This window comes from Canis aureus, chromosome 16 (genome assembly GCF_053574225.1).
Source record: "Canis aureus isolate CA01 chromosome 16, VMU_Caureus_v.1.0, whole genome shotgun sequence".
Classification (NCBI taxonomy): Eukaryota; Metazoa; Chordata; class Mammalia; order Carnivora; family Canidae; genus Canis; species Canis aureus.
The window spans coordinates 41,202,589-41,220,228 of record NC_135626.1 but is presented as its reverse complement, the minus strand read 5'-3'; the positions used below and the strand labels follow the sequence as shown (position 1 = coordinate 41,220,228).

At 45.7% G+C, this 17,640-nt stretch overlaps 1 protein-coding gene across 11 annotated transcripts in view; it reads left to right on the top strand.

Moving 5' to 3' along the window:
• Positions 1 to 10,797, top strand: part of BRCA1 (BRCA1 DNA repair associated) — a 66,808-nt gene extending 56,011 nt beyond the window's left edge. For 10 of the 11 annotated variants that reach the window (XM_077853391.1, XM_077853389.1, XM_077853384.1 and 7 more), the window contains 4 exons: positions 5,551 to 5,605; positions 7,647 to 7,720; positions 8,074 to 8,134; positions 9,552 to 10,797. In XM_077853391.1, coding sequence (XP_077709517.1) covers positions 5,551 to 5,605; positions 7,647 to 7,720; positions 8,074 to 8,134; positions 9,552 to 9,697 — 336 coding nt within the window. In that variant the 3' untranslated portion in view covers positions 9,698 to 10,797. Of the gene's footprint in view, positions 1 to 5,550; positions 5,606 to 7,491; positions 7,559 to 7,646; positions 7,721 to 8,073; positions 8,135 to 9,551 lie in introns of all 11 variants that reach the window. The other variant, XM_077853386.1, reaches the window with a different exon arrangement.
• The last annotated feature ends 6,843 nt before the right edge of the window (positions 10,798 to 17,640 follow it).

Sequence of the window (17,640 nt, the reverse complement as noted above, 5' to 3'; positions counted from 1 at the left end):
TTTTTTTAAAAGATTTATTTATTTGGAACAGAGAGTGAGCATGAGTGGGAGAGGGAGAGGGAGAATCTCAAGCCCATCTCCAGGCTCAATCCCACGACCCTGAAATCACAACCTGAGCCAAAACCAAGAGTCAGGTGCTTAACTGACTGAGCCACCCAGGCAATCCCTAGGTTCTTTTTAGTTCTTCTAGCCCAGCAAGGTAAATAAGTATTCTCTCCCCTTTATGAATGAGGGAACTTAGAGGTGTAGGGAAGCTATGTACTTTGGATTTCAGTCTGGGGTTCAAACCTCAGCTGATAAGTGGCAGAACTGGGATTTGAAATAGATGTTGGGGGGATCCCTGGGTGGCGCAGCGGTTTAGCGCCTGCCTTTGGCCCAGGGCACGATCCTGGAGACCCGGGATCGAATCCCACGTCGGGCTCCCGGTGCATGGAGCCTGCTTCTCCCTCTGCCTGTGTCTCTGCCTCTCTCTCTCTCTCTCTCTCTCTCTCTCTCTCTGTGTGACTATCATAAATAAATTTAAAAAAAATAAAAAAAAAAATGAAATAGATGTTGGGGATCCCTGAGTGGTTTAGCGGTTTAGCGCCTGCCTTTGGCCCAGGGCATGATCCTGGAGTCCCGGGATCAAGTCCCGCATCAGGCTCCTGGCACGGAGCCTGCTTCTCTCTCCTCCTGTGTCTCTGCCTCTCTCTCTATGTCTATCATAAATAATAAATAAATAAATATTTTTAAAAAAATGAAATAGATGTTAATTTAAGGCCTTTGCTTTTTCCACATCACTGTGATGTTTTTCTATAAAGTAGTATAGTCATTACCGTGAGGGGGATGTACACAGTGCTGTCTGTGGAAGCACAGAAGACAGTGATTGATAATCAACAGCTAACATCTTTATAATGTATATTGTATGCTAGGGTCTGCTCTAAACACATGATCATATTTTAACAATTTTACAGCAGCCCGGGGTGCCTGGGTGGCAAATTGGATGTGTCTGCCTTTGGCTCAGGTCATGATCTCAGGGTCCTGGGATTAAGCCTCATGAGGGGCTCCCCCACTCAGTGGGGAGTCTGCTTCTCCCTCTCCCCTCTGCACACTCCCTCCTTGTGCTCTCTCTCTCCAAAAAAATCTTTTTAGAAAAAAATTTTTTTAAGATTTTATTTATTTATTCCTGAGAGACACACACAGAGAGAGGCAGAAACCTAGGCAGAGAGAGAAGCAGGCTCCATGCAGGGAGCCTGACATGGGACTCGATCCTGGGACCCCAGGATCACGCCCTGGGCTGAAGGCAGTGCTAAACTGCTGAGTCACCCAGGCTACCCAAAAAAATCTTTTTTAAAAAAACAATTTTACAGAGGATCCTTGGATGGTTTAGCGGTTAAGCATCTGCCTTCGGCCCAGGGCATAATCCTGGAATCCCGGGATCGAGTCCCATGTCGGGCTCCCTGCATGGAGCCTGCTTCTCTCTCTGCCTATGTCTCTGCCTCTCTCTCTGTGTCTCTCATGAATAAATAAATAAAATCTTTAAAAAAAAAAAAAACTTACAACAGCCCTATAAGGTATGTGTTATAATTACACCAATTTTGTTTTAAGATTTTTAAAATTTATTTGACAGAGAGAAAGCACAAGCGGGGTAGGGGGTGCAGAGGAAGAAGGAGAAGCAGACTCCCTGCTGAGCTTTGAGCCCAACATAGATCACGACGTGAAGTAAAGTCAGTTAACCAACTAAGCCACCCAGGTGTTCCTAATTATACCTATTTTATAGATGAGAAAATGAAAGCTCAGAGAGGTTGAGTAAATTGCCCCAGCTCACACAGCTAGTTGGGAACCCATGACTAGTTGTACACATGTAGTCAGGCTCCAGAATCTGAGCTCTGAACAATACTATAGTTTCTTGGAGTGTTTGGCTCAGTCAGTGGAGCATGTAACTCTTGATATCAGGGTAGGTTTGAGCCTCATGTCAGGTGTAGAGATTACTTGAAATAAAAATCTTGGGATGCCTGGGGTGGCTCAGCAGTTGAGCAACTGCCTTTGTCTCAGGGCATGATCCCAGGATCTGGGATCGAGTCCCATATCAGGCTCCTTGCAGGGAGCCTGCTTCTCCCTCTGCCCATGTTTTTACTTCTCTCTCTCTGTGTCTCTCATGAATAAATAAATAAAATCTTTAAAAATAATAAATAAAAATCTTAACAAAACATTCTTAAGGGTGTCTGGTCGGCTCAGTCAGAAGAGCATGCAATTCTTTATCTTGGGGTTGTGAGTTAGAGCCCCCACACTTGGTGTAGAGATTAAATAAATAAATAAACTCTAATTAAAAAAAAATAGTACCATAGTTTCTTGACGACTGTAGTCTGAAAAAGTAGTCAATGTCTGACAACTTTACAAATGAAGGACTAGAGGCCCAGGAAGACTCAGTGATTTTTCCCAGGTCCTACTGTAGCAGGTGATTGAGCCAAAGTGATGCCGCTCTCAGGGAGAAGTCCAGGGAAGACTTCACACCTGCCTGTTGGGCCTGAATTGGCTGCTTTCTCAGGTCACTGAGTGCTTACATGCCTAGTCTGCATTTTCTCCTTTTTTAAATGTGCACCGCTGAGCATTTCAGAACAATCTCATACGGAGCATTGCCTGTCCCTGTATGGAACTTGAGCAAGAAAAAAAAAAAAAGAACTTGAGCAAAATCACCAGGAGAGGTGATTTTCTAGGGAAAATTGCTTTGGGAAAGCTCTGAATCTTGGGGTCAGCCCCACCCCCACCCTCTGCGCCTATCAAGTAACTTCCAGATGCCAAGGAAAGCTGCTGGCCCTTTTTCTGCTTCTGCCTTCACCCCAGGGGAGTTCTGTGTGAGCCAGCCATTTGTTTTTATTCCACTGTAAGCAAGGCAGAATTAGCACTAGATTCTGCCTCCTTCAAAGGAAATTTCAGTGTTTGGGTTTTTCCTGAATTTGGGGTGGCACTGATGGAAAGTGCCTGGTCAAAGTAATGACATGCTGAAGATACTAAATGTCATCATAGTATTTTCCTGCGAAAGAGAAATAAATGTATTTGTAGAGATGAAACTTCAAATTCCTTATCTCATAACTAGACATCCTCATCAGTGAGTGTCAGTTCGGATATAAAAATTCCTAATCTTTTGTACTTTTCACAGCAGCATTTGGCTCCAGCCACCTGCCTGGGGAGAGCTTTTAGCATTATGAGCATCTAGGTCCTGTCAACAGGTTGGGGATGCAATTTATTCATACAGATACTAAGAATGGCATATATGGACGCTGTCACAACAGAAACAGACTTGTTCTGCTGTTCACTCTTATTCCTGTGACTGTAGTGGAGATGGGAGTAGGGAGACTCATTTCCTAAAAGGCTGTCGTGAGTTTTTAGCTACTAATTTTTCTGTACCTCGGTTTCTTTTATTTAAAAAGAAGTGAGTTCTAGGCCTAGGCAATTTTCTTTTTTGTGGAAGGGGAGAAAGAGGAACAAGAGAATGATGGTTACCCACCAGATGATATACATCCAGCCAACTGACACAACTTTACATTTCTTTTTAATGATACCCTAGTGGGGCAGTTGGGTGTTGCAGTCGGTTAAGCATCTGATTTTTGGTTTTGGCTCAAGTCGTGATCTATGGGTCTCATGAATCATGGGATTAAGCCTTACATGATTTTTGGTTTTGGCTCAAGTCGTGATCTTATGGGTCTCATGGATCATGGGATTAAGCTCTGAGCTCTGCACTCAGTAGGAAATCTGCTTGAAAGATTCTTTCCTTCTCCCTCTGCTCCTCCCTGCACCAGTACTCACATTCTCTCTCTTTTTCTCTAAAATAAATCTTTTAAAAAACAATAAAAAATAAATGATAACCTAGTGCTTGCCTAAGAACCTGTGTGAATGCATGTCTTAGAATCTGCCCATCATATGAGCCACATGAGGCTGTTTAATTCTAGATAACTAAAAAAAAAAAAAATTCTAGATAACTAAATTAAGTAAAATATGCGAAGTTTAGTTCCTCACTCATCGTAACCACATTTCAGGAGCTTGGTAGCTAAATGTAATTTGTGGCCACCTTATTAACAAAAATATAGACCATTTCCATCATCACAGAAAGTTCTTTTTTTTTTTAAGTTTAGTTACTTATGTAAGTAATGTCTACATCTAATAAGGGGCTCAAACCCACGACCCTGAGATTGAGTCACATGCTCCACTGACTGAGCCAGCCAAATGCCCCCAGAAAGTTCTTTTGGATGGTGCTAGCAAGCACTTGTATGTAAGTAGAAGAGGTACCTTCAAGGTGCAGTATAATCTATGTCTCTTGGAAACCAGGCAGTCAGGTCAGCTCAGTGTGGAAAGGCAGAACCAGGCTTCACTTCTAGATTAGATTAACTTCTAGATACAAAACAAAACAGTTTAGGTTGCCTGAAGGAACAATGGCCATTTTTAGAGCAGTGTGAAGGTAGGAGCAGATGTTCAGAAGCCAATAGAAAGTCAGGAGAAAAAGAGCATGTAAAATCAACATAGACTTCTGTGCCAGTTAGGGTAATGGTTAGTATTGATGTACCAAATCTCTGGATAAACCAACTGCAACTAATAGCTTGAATTTCTTGCCATCCAAACTTTTTATTAAATATAAAGTAGGCTGGGACGCCTGGGTGGCTCAGTGGTTGAGCACCTGCCTTCAGCCCAGGGCCTGATCCTTGAGTCCTGGGATCAAGTCCCGCGTCCGGCTCCCTGCATGAAGCCTGTTTCTCCCTCTGCCTATGTCTCTGCCTCTCCCTCTATGTCTCTCATGAATAAATAAATAAATTTAAAAAAAAAATATATATATATATATATAAAGAAGGCCCAGTTTTTTTGTTTTTTTTTTTAATTTTTTTATTTATTTATGATAGTCATACAGAGAGAGAGAAAGAGGCAGACACAGGCAGAGGGAGAAGCAGGCTCCATGCACCGGGAGCCCGACGTGGGATTCGATCCCGGGTCTCCAGGATCGTGCCCTGGGCCAAAGGCAGGCGCCAAACCGCTGCGCCACCCAGGGATCCCGAAGGCCCAGTTTTTATCTCAACAAGTCACCAGGAAGGAGCCTGGGCCTGATTGGTGGCAAAGTGGGATGCCCCACCTGTGAATAACAGGATCAACTGTTAGAGTGGATCAACTACATATACACACTTTATTTTTAAAAAAAGGCTTCAGGGCAGCCCCAGTGGCGCAGCGGTTTAGTGCCACCTGCAGCCTGGGGTGTGATCCTGGAGACCTGGGATCAAGTCCCATGTCGGGCTCCTTGGATAGAGACTGCTTCTCCCTCTGCCTGTGTCTCTGCCTCTCTCTCTCATTCTGTCTCTATGAATAAATAAATAAAATCTTTAAAAAAAAAAAGGGCTTCTAAAATCTATCGATGTTCTGATATTAGACTCATTGTCTCTGGGAAGGAGCAGAAATTATCAGGTGGTAAATGAAAAAGAAAGTCCTTCATTTTGGAGAATCTTTATATTGTTTCTTATTAAATGCATCTTTTATAATGAGCATTTTTTTCTCTCATCCCTCTGTCCCTCTGTCCCACTCTTCTTCTAGATCTTCAGGGGCCTAGAAATCTGTTGCTATGGACCCTTTACCAACATGCCCACAGGTAAGAGACTGGGAGAAGTGCAGAGTCCAGCAGCAGCCTTTCCCTTACATGGTGGAGTGTTACAGGAGAGACTGTCTTAAGAAGGTTCCTCAGATTGGTGAGGTGCTCTAGAGGTCATTCTGTTTCTCTACCATCTGCCAGACAAAACCACACCTAAACATTACCCTATATCAAAAAAACAGCCCTGTGCCCCTTCTCAAGAGCTAGAAGGCCATGAAAAGTTAGCTTCTAGGATGCTAGTGTTCTGTGCTCATGGGGTGGAGCTGACTTACTACCCTTTGGTTTAAGAAAAGAGAGAAATAATCAGGTAGGGAGAAGATACCTTTCAGATTTATAAATGTAAAGAAAGAATTCTGCTCTTCCTAAATCATCTTCATTTGATACTGAAAAATAAGCACAGTAGCTACATAAGCCCTGTGGGCCTGAGGCCCCACACAGGCCCAGAGCAGGCAGGGAAAGCCTCTTGATGAACATTTTCTTTTTTTTTTTTTTTCCCCTTAAGATTTATTTATTTAGGGATCCCTGGGTGGCGCAGCGGTTTGGCGCCTGCCTTTGGCCCAGGGTGCGATCCTGGAGACCCGGGATCGAATCCCACATCGGGCTCCCGGTGCATGGAGCCTGCTTCTCCCTCTGTCTGTGTCTCTGCCTCTCTCTCTCTCTCTGTGAATAATGGCTGGCCTCAGGAGATTACTTAAAAAAAAAAAAAAAAAAAAAAGATTTATTTATTTATTTATTTATTTATTTATTTATTTATTTATTTATTTATTTATGAGAGAGAGAGAGAGAGAGAGAGGCAGAGACACAGGAGGAGGGAAAAGCAGGCTCCATGCAGGGAGCCCGATGTGGGACTCGATCCCGGGACTCCAGGATCGTGCCCTGGGCCGAAGGCAGGCAGTAAACCGCTAAGCCACCCAGGGATCCCTGATGAACATTTTCTAATTAACTTTGACATTGAATGTGATGTTATCTTTAGGAGTGCTATGGCGCTCAACTCTGGAATCATGTGGCCCTGAGGCCCTGGCATATGTATGGATTTGGTTTGTTCTTTTCAAAACAAAGTCTACCCACCTTTGCTTCTGTGCCCACTTCAGCCCCAGGGATCAGGTTCTCTTGCCCCTCAAAAGATGACCTTGGCATCTGGACGGGGACAGGTGAGTGGCAGCAAGAGAGCCTGGCAAAGTAATTTTGCTTCTGTCTTCTTTATTGGTTATTGATTGGATTTTTATGACTTTTCCAAGTGCCACTTGGGAATTTCTCAGTTTTTTTTTTTTTTTTTTTTTCCTTTGGTGTAATGAAACCAGGTCTCTAGCAGGTATCATTTTGGAGATGAGTCAGTTGACCTCAGTTCACTTAAACAAACAGGAGCACCTCTGCAATCCCCAGAAATAGGCTGAGGAGAAAGAGCACCCAAAGAGGCCGAGAAGCCATTCTGCTGATTTTCCAGGCGCAAGTGGAATGTCTCTATAGTCCCTTTTGATTTCTATTCCCCCAAGTCTGTTGATTCCAGCTCAGCATGGAGCCCTTCCCCAGTGATGTGCAGAGTCTCTGTTCAGGATGATGTGTATTTTTTGACTGAATGAATTATCTTCCTATCTCTTGACATTTACAGTAATTACCTCCAAGTGTGGTGCCCTCAGTGGCCGTGATTATCAATTACCAACACAGAATTAGGCAGGGAGGGAGAGAAGGCAAGTGGATATTTTTTCACAGTATCATAGCCAGCAATTTAGCAAATTAAGGGATATTGGATCTTGGATTCTTTGCTTTCAAAGTGTTTTGAGAGACTGTCAAACCTTATCTACCAAGGGGCCTTGTGGGGACCAATAAATACCCAGAGTAGGTGGCATATCAGTGGCAAATTGACTTAGAATCCATACCTATTACAGATTCTAGTTCAAGGCCTCTCTGTGTTTTGGAGCAAAGACGGAGACTCTCCTACTTAGAAGTCTTGCAGTAAGCCTTCGACCAGAGTGTGGGGTAGAGGGTCCAGGTCAAGTGTGTAGAGTACTGTGGTGATTTTAGGTCTCTCTGTGCTATTTAGATCAATTAGAGTGGATGGTGCACCTCTGTGGGGCTTCTGTGGTGAAGGAGCCTTCGTTATTCACCCTCAGCAAGGTAAGTGTTTGATGGTCTGTCAGAGGGGAACAACGCAGTATCTGTCCTGTGATTGAGCAAGGCTGGTACCCATCAATCCCTGTGAATGCTGCCTCAGAAGCCTCTCTTTGCCTGAGCCTTCTCTGATCATGTACTAGTGCTAGAAAACTCCCCTCTGTGGAGGATCAGTAAAGATTTGAGTTAAGTTATTTTGTTTATTAAGGGAAGGCTATCCCTCCGACCCTTCATTTTTGCCTTGTGCCCTGTGGTTGCACCTAAAGTAGTCTACCTCGCACCATCAAGAAATAGTGAAGTGACTGTTCCAGAAGTCCTGTTCTGATACCCTCGATGCTGTTTCCTTCCCGGGGATTCAGGGCACTCATCCAGTGGTAGTCGTGCAGCCGGACGCCTGGACAGAGGACAGTGGCTTCCATGGTAAGTCTTGGCTGTAAGCCTTTGTCCAGAGGAGCATGGGTGGCAAGGGCCCAGATTAAGTATGCAGATAACTGTGGTGATTTTAAGTCTAAATGTCCTGTTTCAATCAATTGGAGTAGATGGTGTACCTGTATAGGGCTTCAGAGGGCCATGGGCATGTGCCTGTGAGAGATGGGGTCCTATGTGATGAGTTTAATTCACCACAGATCACCCAGTGTTTGATTAACACAGTTCTTCGGACCTTCTAGGTGTTCAGTGAATCTTTGAATGAATGAATGGCTAAAATGCCCTTCCGAAAATTCTTGTGGTGTGCACATTTTGTATTATAAAAGTAGTATTTGAGGGATACCTGGGTGGCTCAGTGGTTAAGCATCTACCTTGGGATGTGATCCTGGAGTCCTGGGATTGAGTCCCACATCGGGCTCCTTGCTTCTCTCTCTGCCTGTGTCTCAGCCTCTTTCTCTCTCTCACTCTCTCTCTCATGAATAAATAAATAAAATCTTTAAAAAAAAAGTAATACTTGAGCTATTTCCATTGGTGGGGGTTAAATATTAATTAATGTTCATCACCTAAATATAAATGAGCACAAATACGATGAAATAATCTCAGTAATACATTTAGAGATGGTGATGGTAAAATTCTTCCAGGCATGTGTGCATATACCTGTACATGCATATATTTTGCACAGATGTGATCATGCTCATCATACTGTTTTGCTTTCTCACTTAAGATGTTGCAAAATCATTAAATTGCAACGCTGTTTTGTGTTCTCTGGTGACTTTTTTTCCTTTTTATTTTTTTTAAGATTTTATTTATTTGACAGAACACAACCAGGAAGAGTGGGAGAGGGAGAAGCAGACTCAATGCTGATCAGGGAGCCCAATGTGAGATTCAGTCCTAGGACCCTGGGATCATGACCTGAGCTGAAGGCAGACCCTTAACCAACTGGGCGCACCCCTGCCCCTTTTTAAAAGATTTTATTTATTTTTATTTGAGAGAGAGCACGTGAGCAGAGGAGGGGCAGAGAGAGAGGGAGATAATCTCCAGCAGATTCCACACTGAGTGCAGAGCCTAACTCGAGAGTCTATCCCAGGACCCTGAGATCATGACTTGAGCCAAAACCAAGATTGGTCACTCAACCGACTGAGTCACCCCGTGCTCCTGGTGACTTTTCCATGAACAGATTGGAGCTCCTGTTACTAAAGTTGCCAGGGGATATAGGCTTTACCATCAGTCACTCCTCAGGCTTCTGAATTAGGTCCTATGTCCTGAAGCATTACTTAAGATCAACAGTGTTGCACCTACCTGAGGAACCCTATGAACTCACACAGCCAGGTCCCCAAAGTAGATTGACAAGAGTCTGGTGTGGGGAAAATGTTAAGTGACATTAATTTCTGCTTGTGTTCTCTGTCTCCAGCGATTGGGCAGATGTGTGAGGCACCTGTGGTGACCCGAGAGTGGGTACTGGACAGTGTAGCCCTCTACCAGTGCCAGGAGCTGGACACCTACCTGATCCCGCAGATTCCCAGAGCTGCTGCAGACTCCAGCCAGCCATGCGTGTAACATGTAGGGCCTGTCTCTGCAGGACCCCACACATGATCCTAAGAAGGAGCCTTTTTCCAGGCCCTGAGAGCTCCTTCCACAGTCCCAGTTACTGAATATTTTATGTGCATCAGCCTGAGAAGAAATTCTGGCTATGCAAGTGTCCCTTAAAGATTTTCTGCTTCAAGTCTCCCTTTGAAATCTACCATGAGCACAAAATTGTGGTAATTTTTCACCTGAAAATAATTTAAAACCATATAAACCCCACCAATTGAGCAAGATGCTGATTCATTATTTATCAGCCCTATTTCTTGTCCTGGGGATGTTGGCTTAGAGCTGGAAGCACAGAATGGCTGGCCTCAGGAGAATATCTGGTTTCCCTAAGTTTGCTTCTCTAAAACCCCATGTTCATAAAGGCCAAGAGTCAGAGCCTTCTGTGGAAAGCAAGTGCTCGGGGAATCCGTGACGTGACTTAAAATCAGAACAGTCCATGGGCAGCTCTTAAATGTTGTAGTGGAGATGGGGGCGGGGGGGGGGCGGAGGCTTCCAGAGGCAGGTAAGAGATATCAATATGAACCCTAAGGGTTAGGGGACAGGGGAATCGTGCTGACCCTCACTCATCTCCAGAAGTCTGTGCTGTAGTCACTGGATTTCAAAAGAATTTCTTAGCACTGATGTGCTCTGAAATAGCAGAATCTTTTCAAGGACTGGTGTCCAAAGAAAGTCCTCTTAATTCCCCATTAGAAATAGATACAGTATTTATTGTTGCAGCTCTGATATGTCACCCATTCCTCTTGAAACATAAGATCTCTCATATGAATATTTCATGTCTGTAAAATGACGGATCCCACCAGGAAAGGAGCTATTGCTTTCCTTGAGGTAATTTTTTTTCTCTTTGCTTCCTATTGCTGAACTGTACAGCTTCATAAATAATTTTGTTTGCCGAAGGAAGAGAAAGTGTTTTTCATCAACTCATTATCTGGGACTGTTTAGAACTGTTGGAAGGACTGGGTCTTCCTTAGTCCCCCAGCATGTGAGGGCAGTACAGATTTGATTTTACAAAATGTTTTGTAAATGTTGTACTATTCACTAGCAAATAAACTTGGTAGCAAACACTTCCACCAAGTGTGACTTCTTGAGGCTTACAGCTGCAGCCTTGCTCAGACCCTTTCACTGTTTCAGGTCTCATCTGTAAAATGGGGATAACAATAGTACCAACTCCAAGGATTAATTGAGGAGACCTCAGTACTACTGTATTTGCTATATAATAGCAAGGCAATACAATAACAAAATAGCTATTTATATTGCTGCCATAGCAAATTGTCACAAATCTAATGTCATCCACTTATTATCTCATAGTTCTGTAGGTCAGAAGGCCAAGTTGGCTCAACTGGTTTCTTTGTTTCAGGTTTCACAAGGCCAAAATCAAGGCAGCAGATTTATGTTCCTTTCCAAAGGCTCTGAGAATGAATCCGCTTCCAAGCTCATTTCATGTTGTTGGCCCGATTGTCCCTTGAGGTTGTGCAACTAAGAACCCCTGTTTCCTTACTAGTTGTTGGATAGAGGTCATCCTTAGCTTCTCCTGCATTCCTAGGATCATGAACCCCTACCTACATCTTCAAAGCCAGCAAGCAACACTGGTCAAAGCTTTCTCATGTTTGGAGTCTCACTGCCGGATCTAGCTCTTGCCAGAGAAATTTCTGTTTTTAAGGGCTCAGGTAATTAAATTGTTCCCACCGGGTAATCCAGGGTGATCTCCCTATCTTAAGGTCCATAACCTGAATTGCAGCTGCAGAGCCCATTCACAACAGGACCTAGATTCGTTTTTGTTTGAATAACGAGGAGACAGGAATCTGGGGAGGTTATTTTGAGATTCCTGACAGCCACTCCTATTTAACATACTTAATCCACAGATAAGAATCTGTATCATGGGATCCCTGGGTGGCGCAGCGGTTTGGCGCCTGCCTTTGGCCCAGGGCGCGATCCTGGAGACCTGGGATCAAATCCCACATCGGGCTCCTGGTGCATGGAGCCTGCTTCTCTCTCTGCCTGTGTCTCTGCCTCTCTCTCTCTCTGTGTGTGTGTATGACTATCATTAATAAATAAATTTAAAAAAAAAATTAAAAAAAAAATCTGTATCATTTTTTGGTCCTCACTTGTTCAGAGATTAGAGTCCTCTTAGAGGAAAAGAGAATTAAGTCCTCACACGATTTAGCACTGCCACGTTTGTAAGGAGGGTGGGTGGGCAAGAGAAGAGTGGAGAAAATGGAAGGAACTGACATCATTACATGTTTGTCTCATGCGGTCTTCATCACAGCCCTAGGAAGTGGGTATTTGTCACTCTCCTTGAAGAAGGAGAATAGGAAAGAGAAGATTTTGCTCAGAGTTTGCACAGCTAGTTAAGTGATAACCTGGAAATCTAAACCCATGCCCTTTCTGCTCGTCATGCAGCTTCCCAGCCACATCAGGTCACTGACCCCACTCAGAGGCCCTGGCTCAAGCCTCAGGGTAGTTTGGGGAGAGGAGCGGGTTGTTAGGGGAACTAGCACTCCAGACTCTTGCTGGCCTTGGAGGGAGGCAAGAGCATGTTTTTGCCTCCCAGCTGCAGCTCTCCTGGGAAAAGCAGCGCTGGGTAGAAACTGGTAGGATTGGCTCATAGCTGCCTGTTTCCACCTCCCTCCGGCCTCCGTCTTATGACTGCTTATCTTGCCATGACCAAAGCCTTCCAGTTCAGGGGCACCTGGCTGGCTCAGTCTGTAGAACAGGCAACCATTAATCTCTGGGTTGTGAGTTCAAGCCCTATGTTGGGTGTGAAGATTACTTGAAAGTAAACTCTTAAAAAAAAAAAAAAAAACTTCCAGTTCAGGCTCACCGAGGCACCACCTCGCCCTGGGCTCCTGCCAGCCCGCTATCTACCCACCAGGGAGTCCATGGGTCTTGGTGGGAACAGCAAAGCGGGTGGGAAGCAAGTGCCATTGGCACAGTCTTCAGTGACAGTGACAAGCCATGGCTTGTTGGACCCTGGGGCTGAGCCAGGCCTCAGCCTTCCCAGGAATCTTGGGTGAAAGCAGGGATGACACATAAAAAGCTTTCTGTAATTATCTCTTGAGGTCTTCCAACAAATATCCCCCCGTCTGTTTTTCATGCTCTGCATAACCATTCCCGGAAGTCTGCTTCTAGCCCTGGCCTCATGATGCTTGGTTGGGTTTTAGAGTCTTATCTGATGTTGAAGTAAATCTGCTTGTTCCTTTGACCTCTGGCTTTAAGACGTCCTCCCACTTTTCCATCCCACAGTCTGGCCCTCTCGGCACTGCAGCCTGTGGGGAACTGGGTCCTGAGCCGCCTTTATCTCTTGTCACAAATGAACTTCTGCAAAGGAGCTGGAAAGGCAGGAGAAGGTGGGGGATTATCAGGCAGGTGCAGGGGAGAGGTCTAGAGGAGAGCTCTGTAGATTATCTCCCTCCTAAAAAATGCAACTAGAATCATCAACAAAGTATCAGCTCAAATACAGGTGGACAAAAAAGAAAGGAATCAGTGTTGGGGTGGTTGGAGCGGAAGGAGCCAGGCTGCCCAGAATGTATCCTGTGAAGGCTGCGAGGAGCAGATAAGAGGGCCTCAGAGGCAGGCAGCACACGGGAAGGAAGGGCAGCATGAGGGGGAACGGCAGATCCCCCCGCAGAGCCCCAGGAGAATCGGGCTTGCTAGCCAGGGACCCAGGGAGCTTGCTTATCCAAAGCTGTAGAGTGGGTGAGCCAGAGGCCCCCTTACCATACCTCGGTGATGCTTAGCTCCCTCAAACAGCCCGTAAATCTGCCCATAACAAGGAGAAAATTAAATAAATGAATCTAGGCAAATAGAAAATTAAGGAGAATGGGAGACAGCCAGCACCTGTAGAGAGCAGGGCTTGGGGAGAGCTGGGGGTCAGAGGCAGGGGGGAAGGCGACCCTCAAATGAGTCTGAATGATCAGGAAAATCTAAGCAATGAAGCAAGACCTTCCTTGAGGGTCTGGAAGGAATAGAAAAATGGAGAGAGAGTCTCCCTGCCAAGTTATGGGGAGGGACTGGCACAGATGAACTTTGGAGACCTAGTTTCAGGGACCCAGAATGATAAGGCAGTCTTGCAAGCAGCTTAGTGCAGGGATTCTCAAACCCTGATACCCTGATGGAGAATGAGGATGGGGAATAACACCACCACTAGGAACGGTCAGCTCTGTAGATATGGGGACTCATTCCCAACATCCTGAATCAGAAACCAACGGTGGTGCCCAGCCCTCTGATGCTGGAGCACACTGTTTGAGAACTGCTGTTCTCAAACTGTTTGAGAACTGCTGGTTTAGCGGTTTAGCATAAGGGGCTGCTGGTTGGTATAAAATGTTACCCAAGGTCTATTTTTGTCTCCAGGAGAGGTGGCTCTTGGACCTCTTAAGGAAAACTAAGGTTTGTGGGCTGGTTAGGGGTTCTTATCTACAAGATTGCAGCAGCTGGCTTCAGTTGACTCTAAAATGGCCCTTTAAATAAATACAAAGCAAAGTACAAAGATTAAATTATATTAGCAGCCTAGGAGCAGAAGGGCCAGACTGCTTAAAAAAACAGCTAGAGATTTTATTAATATTTAAATTGCAGTGAAACCACAGCTGCAGCCTTTGACTCCAGCATAGAGATATGCAAATAGGGCTTTCTAAAGAAAGGCAATTTCAGACAGTCCGCAAGGTAACAAGAACAAATAAAACAAATGATTTTGTAATTTATCTTTATTGACGGATGGAGAGCAGAGTGAATAGAAAACCCTCACCTAGCGAGGGTCGGCCAGGCAGCAGCGGGCTCTGAGGGGAGAAGAGACAGCTGGCCTGGAGGGAGAAAGGCAGGCAAGACCCATCGAGTGGGGACAGGAAAGACTGAGGGACAACAAAAACAGAAGGAGGCAGATGGGAGGAGAAAGATGACTAAATTAGAAGCTAGAAGTGGGGAAAAACGGAAAGCCAGCCCTCGTTTCTGTGGACCATCTGATCTTGCCAGTTTGCGAGGGCAACAGAAGGAATAATCATTAATGACTATCATTTGCCACGTTCCTACTAAGTGACATGCACTGTTCCCAACATACAAACGGAAACGTGACACTTTGAGAGGTCGAGCAACTTGTCCAAGGTCACACAACAAAAAGAGGTGGCAAAGCCCTCTTCAGAGAAAGATTTGTGCGAGGCTAAACTGCTGGGAACCAATCTTAGGAGGTGGTGATCGAGGGAAGACCATGCGCCCAGTTCCATGGCAGCCTCTACGCATGTGCACTGCGGTTGTGGAAGGGAGGGAGAAAAGATCCATTTCTGGCTTTCAGATTGCTTGCTGTTTGATGCAGGAGGCTTGAAAGCCTCCGAAAACCCTCACAGAATTGTGCCTTCTGGTTCAGAAGCCCTCTGGGGGCTGTGTGGCCAGACCTCTGTGTGAAGCATCTTAAGCTGATCCTTGGAGCTTGGGTAGGGTTTGGGCTGGGTAAAAAGGAACCCCGGAAATTCCAGAAGGCCCAAGTAAGAACCCTGCAGCTGGCAAAACCGGGGGAAGGAGCACCCGATCCAGAAAGAGTTGGAAAAGTCTTCTGCAGATATGTTTCTCTAATACCCCCTAGCTTTCCTAAACCAGCCATCCCAAGCTGAAATCCAGCTTCTCCAATGCTTCACCTGCTACTCCCTCTCCCTGGCCACCCAATATGGGGACCTGTAGGTCCCTAAGGACCACAGAACCTCCACCAATCTTCGAGGCCAGAATCTCTCCCCCCGTAGAAAATCCCCAGAAGTTTGCTTTAATGACATCTTCCACCGGTCAGTATTTGCGTATATATTCTATTTTCTCCATTTAACTAGATGGTCCTTGGGGGCAGGATTAGTAAGTATCATTTTATCTTTGTTTGGCACCCAGCCTCAATACCTGGCAGATACTTTTTTACGTACCCAATGAGGAGTTGCTGAATGAATGAGTTCAAGGATGAATTAATGGATGCATTGAGTGAAGGGCTTTTCCAACTGCCCCCTCCCCGTTCCCCCCAGGATCCCTGGAAAACCAGCCACCACATTGTGACCTCAGGAGTGCTAATTCCCTTCAATCCTTCCCACTCACTTTTCTAGAACGCTGATTTATTCCAAAAACAGTGTAAGAGATCTAAGCGTCCACGAATTATTTCCCCTTCTCAGCCCACACCTACAGATTTCCTCCTTGCCTGCAATGAAGCCTACTCCTTTGTGATTAATCAAGCCAACACCCACACAGACAGAGGACATCCATTTCCCCTACCCCTTCGTCCTCCAGCAAGGGCCCCTCCAGGCTGGACAGTCAAGACAGATAAACTGCTGCCGCCATCACTGGAGACATAATTATGATGTTCATGATCATCTCTTTGCAAGTTCAAAGCACTGGCACAACTATTATTTCTCCCGCCTCACTTGTTCCCTCGGAGATGGCCAGGGTAAAAATTGTTATTCCCACTTTAGAGGTGATAAAACTGAGGTCCTTGTCAAAGTGAATTGGTGGCAGAGCTGGAACTAACTAGCCTGGGACTCCCTATTCATTAGAACACAGATGGAAATGCCCTCATTATTTGTCTGGACTGTGTCTGGAAGAGAGGGAGTGTGGACTCTGGTTGGGTGGGGATAGGGGCCAGAGAAGATAAAAGAAAGTTTGTGACCCTGTAAAGGTTTCTTTCTCTGCAATGCTGCAGCAGTTGACACTGGTTAATTCCAAAAGAGTTTTGTTTTGTCTTATTTTGTTTTAAAAACGTTACCACATGTCCTAGATTAGGGAAGGGGGGTGAGGAGGTGAATCTGAAGGTAATACAGACACACAGGTAAGCAGAAGTCTGCCTTCTTCTCCCGAAAACGACATAGAAGCAAATGGTTGTGTGTATTAGCAAGAGGAGCTCAAACTACAACTTATATGAGTCTTCCCAGCTCTTAGAATAAAGATAAAATAAATTGTGCCACACAGGTGTAAAATCTTTCCACAGGGGCCCATGGAGGGGAGCCCCTCCCTAGTGGCCTGAGGGATCCTGGGGGCTGTCTCAGAGACCTCTGCAGCTGCCAAGATAAGAAGCCTGCTGGTGGGATCATCCCCAAGCTCTGAAAAGCCATGGAAACAAAGATTTGTGCTGTGGCCACATCTGGTTTCAAACCAAATGCCAGAGACATTAAGAAAAAAAAAAAAAAAAAATCCCAAAGATAGGATCCCAGGGCTGTGCTGGGGAAAGCAGAGATGATCTCTCCTGTCTTCTCCTCTGTGCTAAATAAAGCACAGGGCTTGTCCCTTGTCACTTCAATCTCAGGCCAGCCCTGGGCTTTTCAGCCTTTAGCCCAACACCAGCCTCCATGACTCCTGGACTCTGTGGAGGCCTCAGCAGCCTCCCTGTGCCACTGGAGGCCAAGGGTGCAGAGATGGGCAGAGGGGTATGATACCCAAGCCCAGAGAGGTGGTGGCTGTGCAACATGGTGACTGCGCTAAATGCCATGGAACTGTATACCTCGAAGTGGTTAATTGTATGTTATATGAATTTCCCCCCAGTTAAAAAAAATCTGCGCTGCTCTGGTTGCCGTTTGGGGGTGGGGTGAGAAGCCGCCCAGGCTCCCTATGAGGGCTAAGGCTCCCTGCAGGGAGTGGCAGTGAGCAACCAAGGGAAGGCGGGTCTGCCCCCCACCCCAATCCTTCTCCAGGACCAGATGGGAACTGAGGCTAGGGAAAAAGGCGCCCAACGGGGCAGCTCAGGGGTCTGGGCAGAAGAGAGGCACTCAGGGAAAGCCTGGAGGCTGCAGCCGCCGCTCATTTGCATCATAAGTGATTGGTTTTCCCTGCTCGTCCCTCATTAGGACACAATGGACAGTTGTGTGCTGGTGCAGCAGATCTATTTACCAAGGCAGTGAAGACACAGAGCAAGAGTGACCGACGGGCCAGAGAGGGTGGGGGTGGGGGTGGCCGCCTCCCCTCCC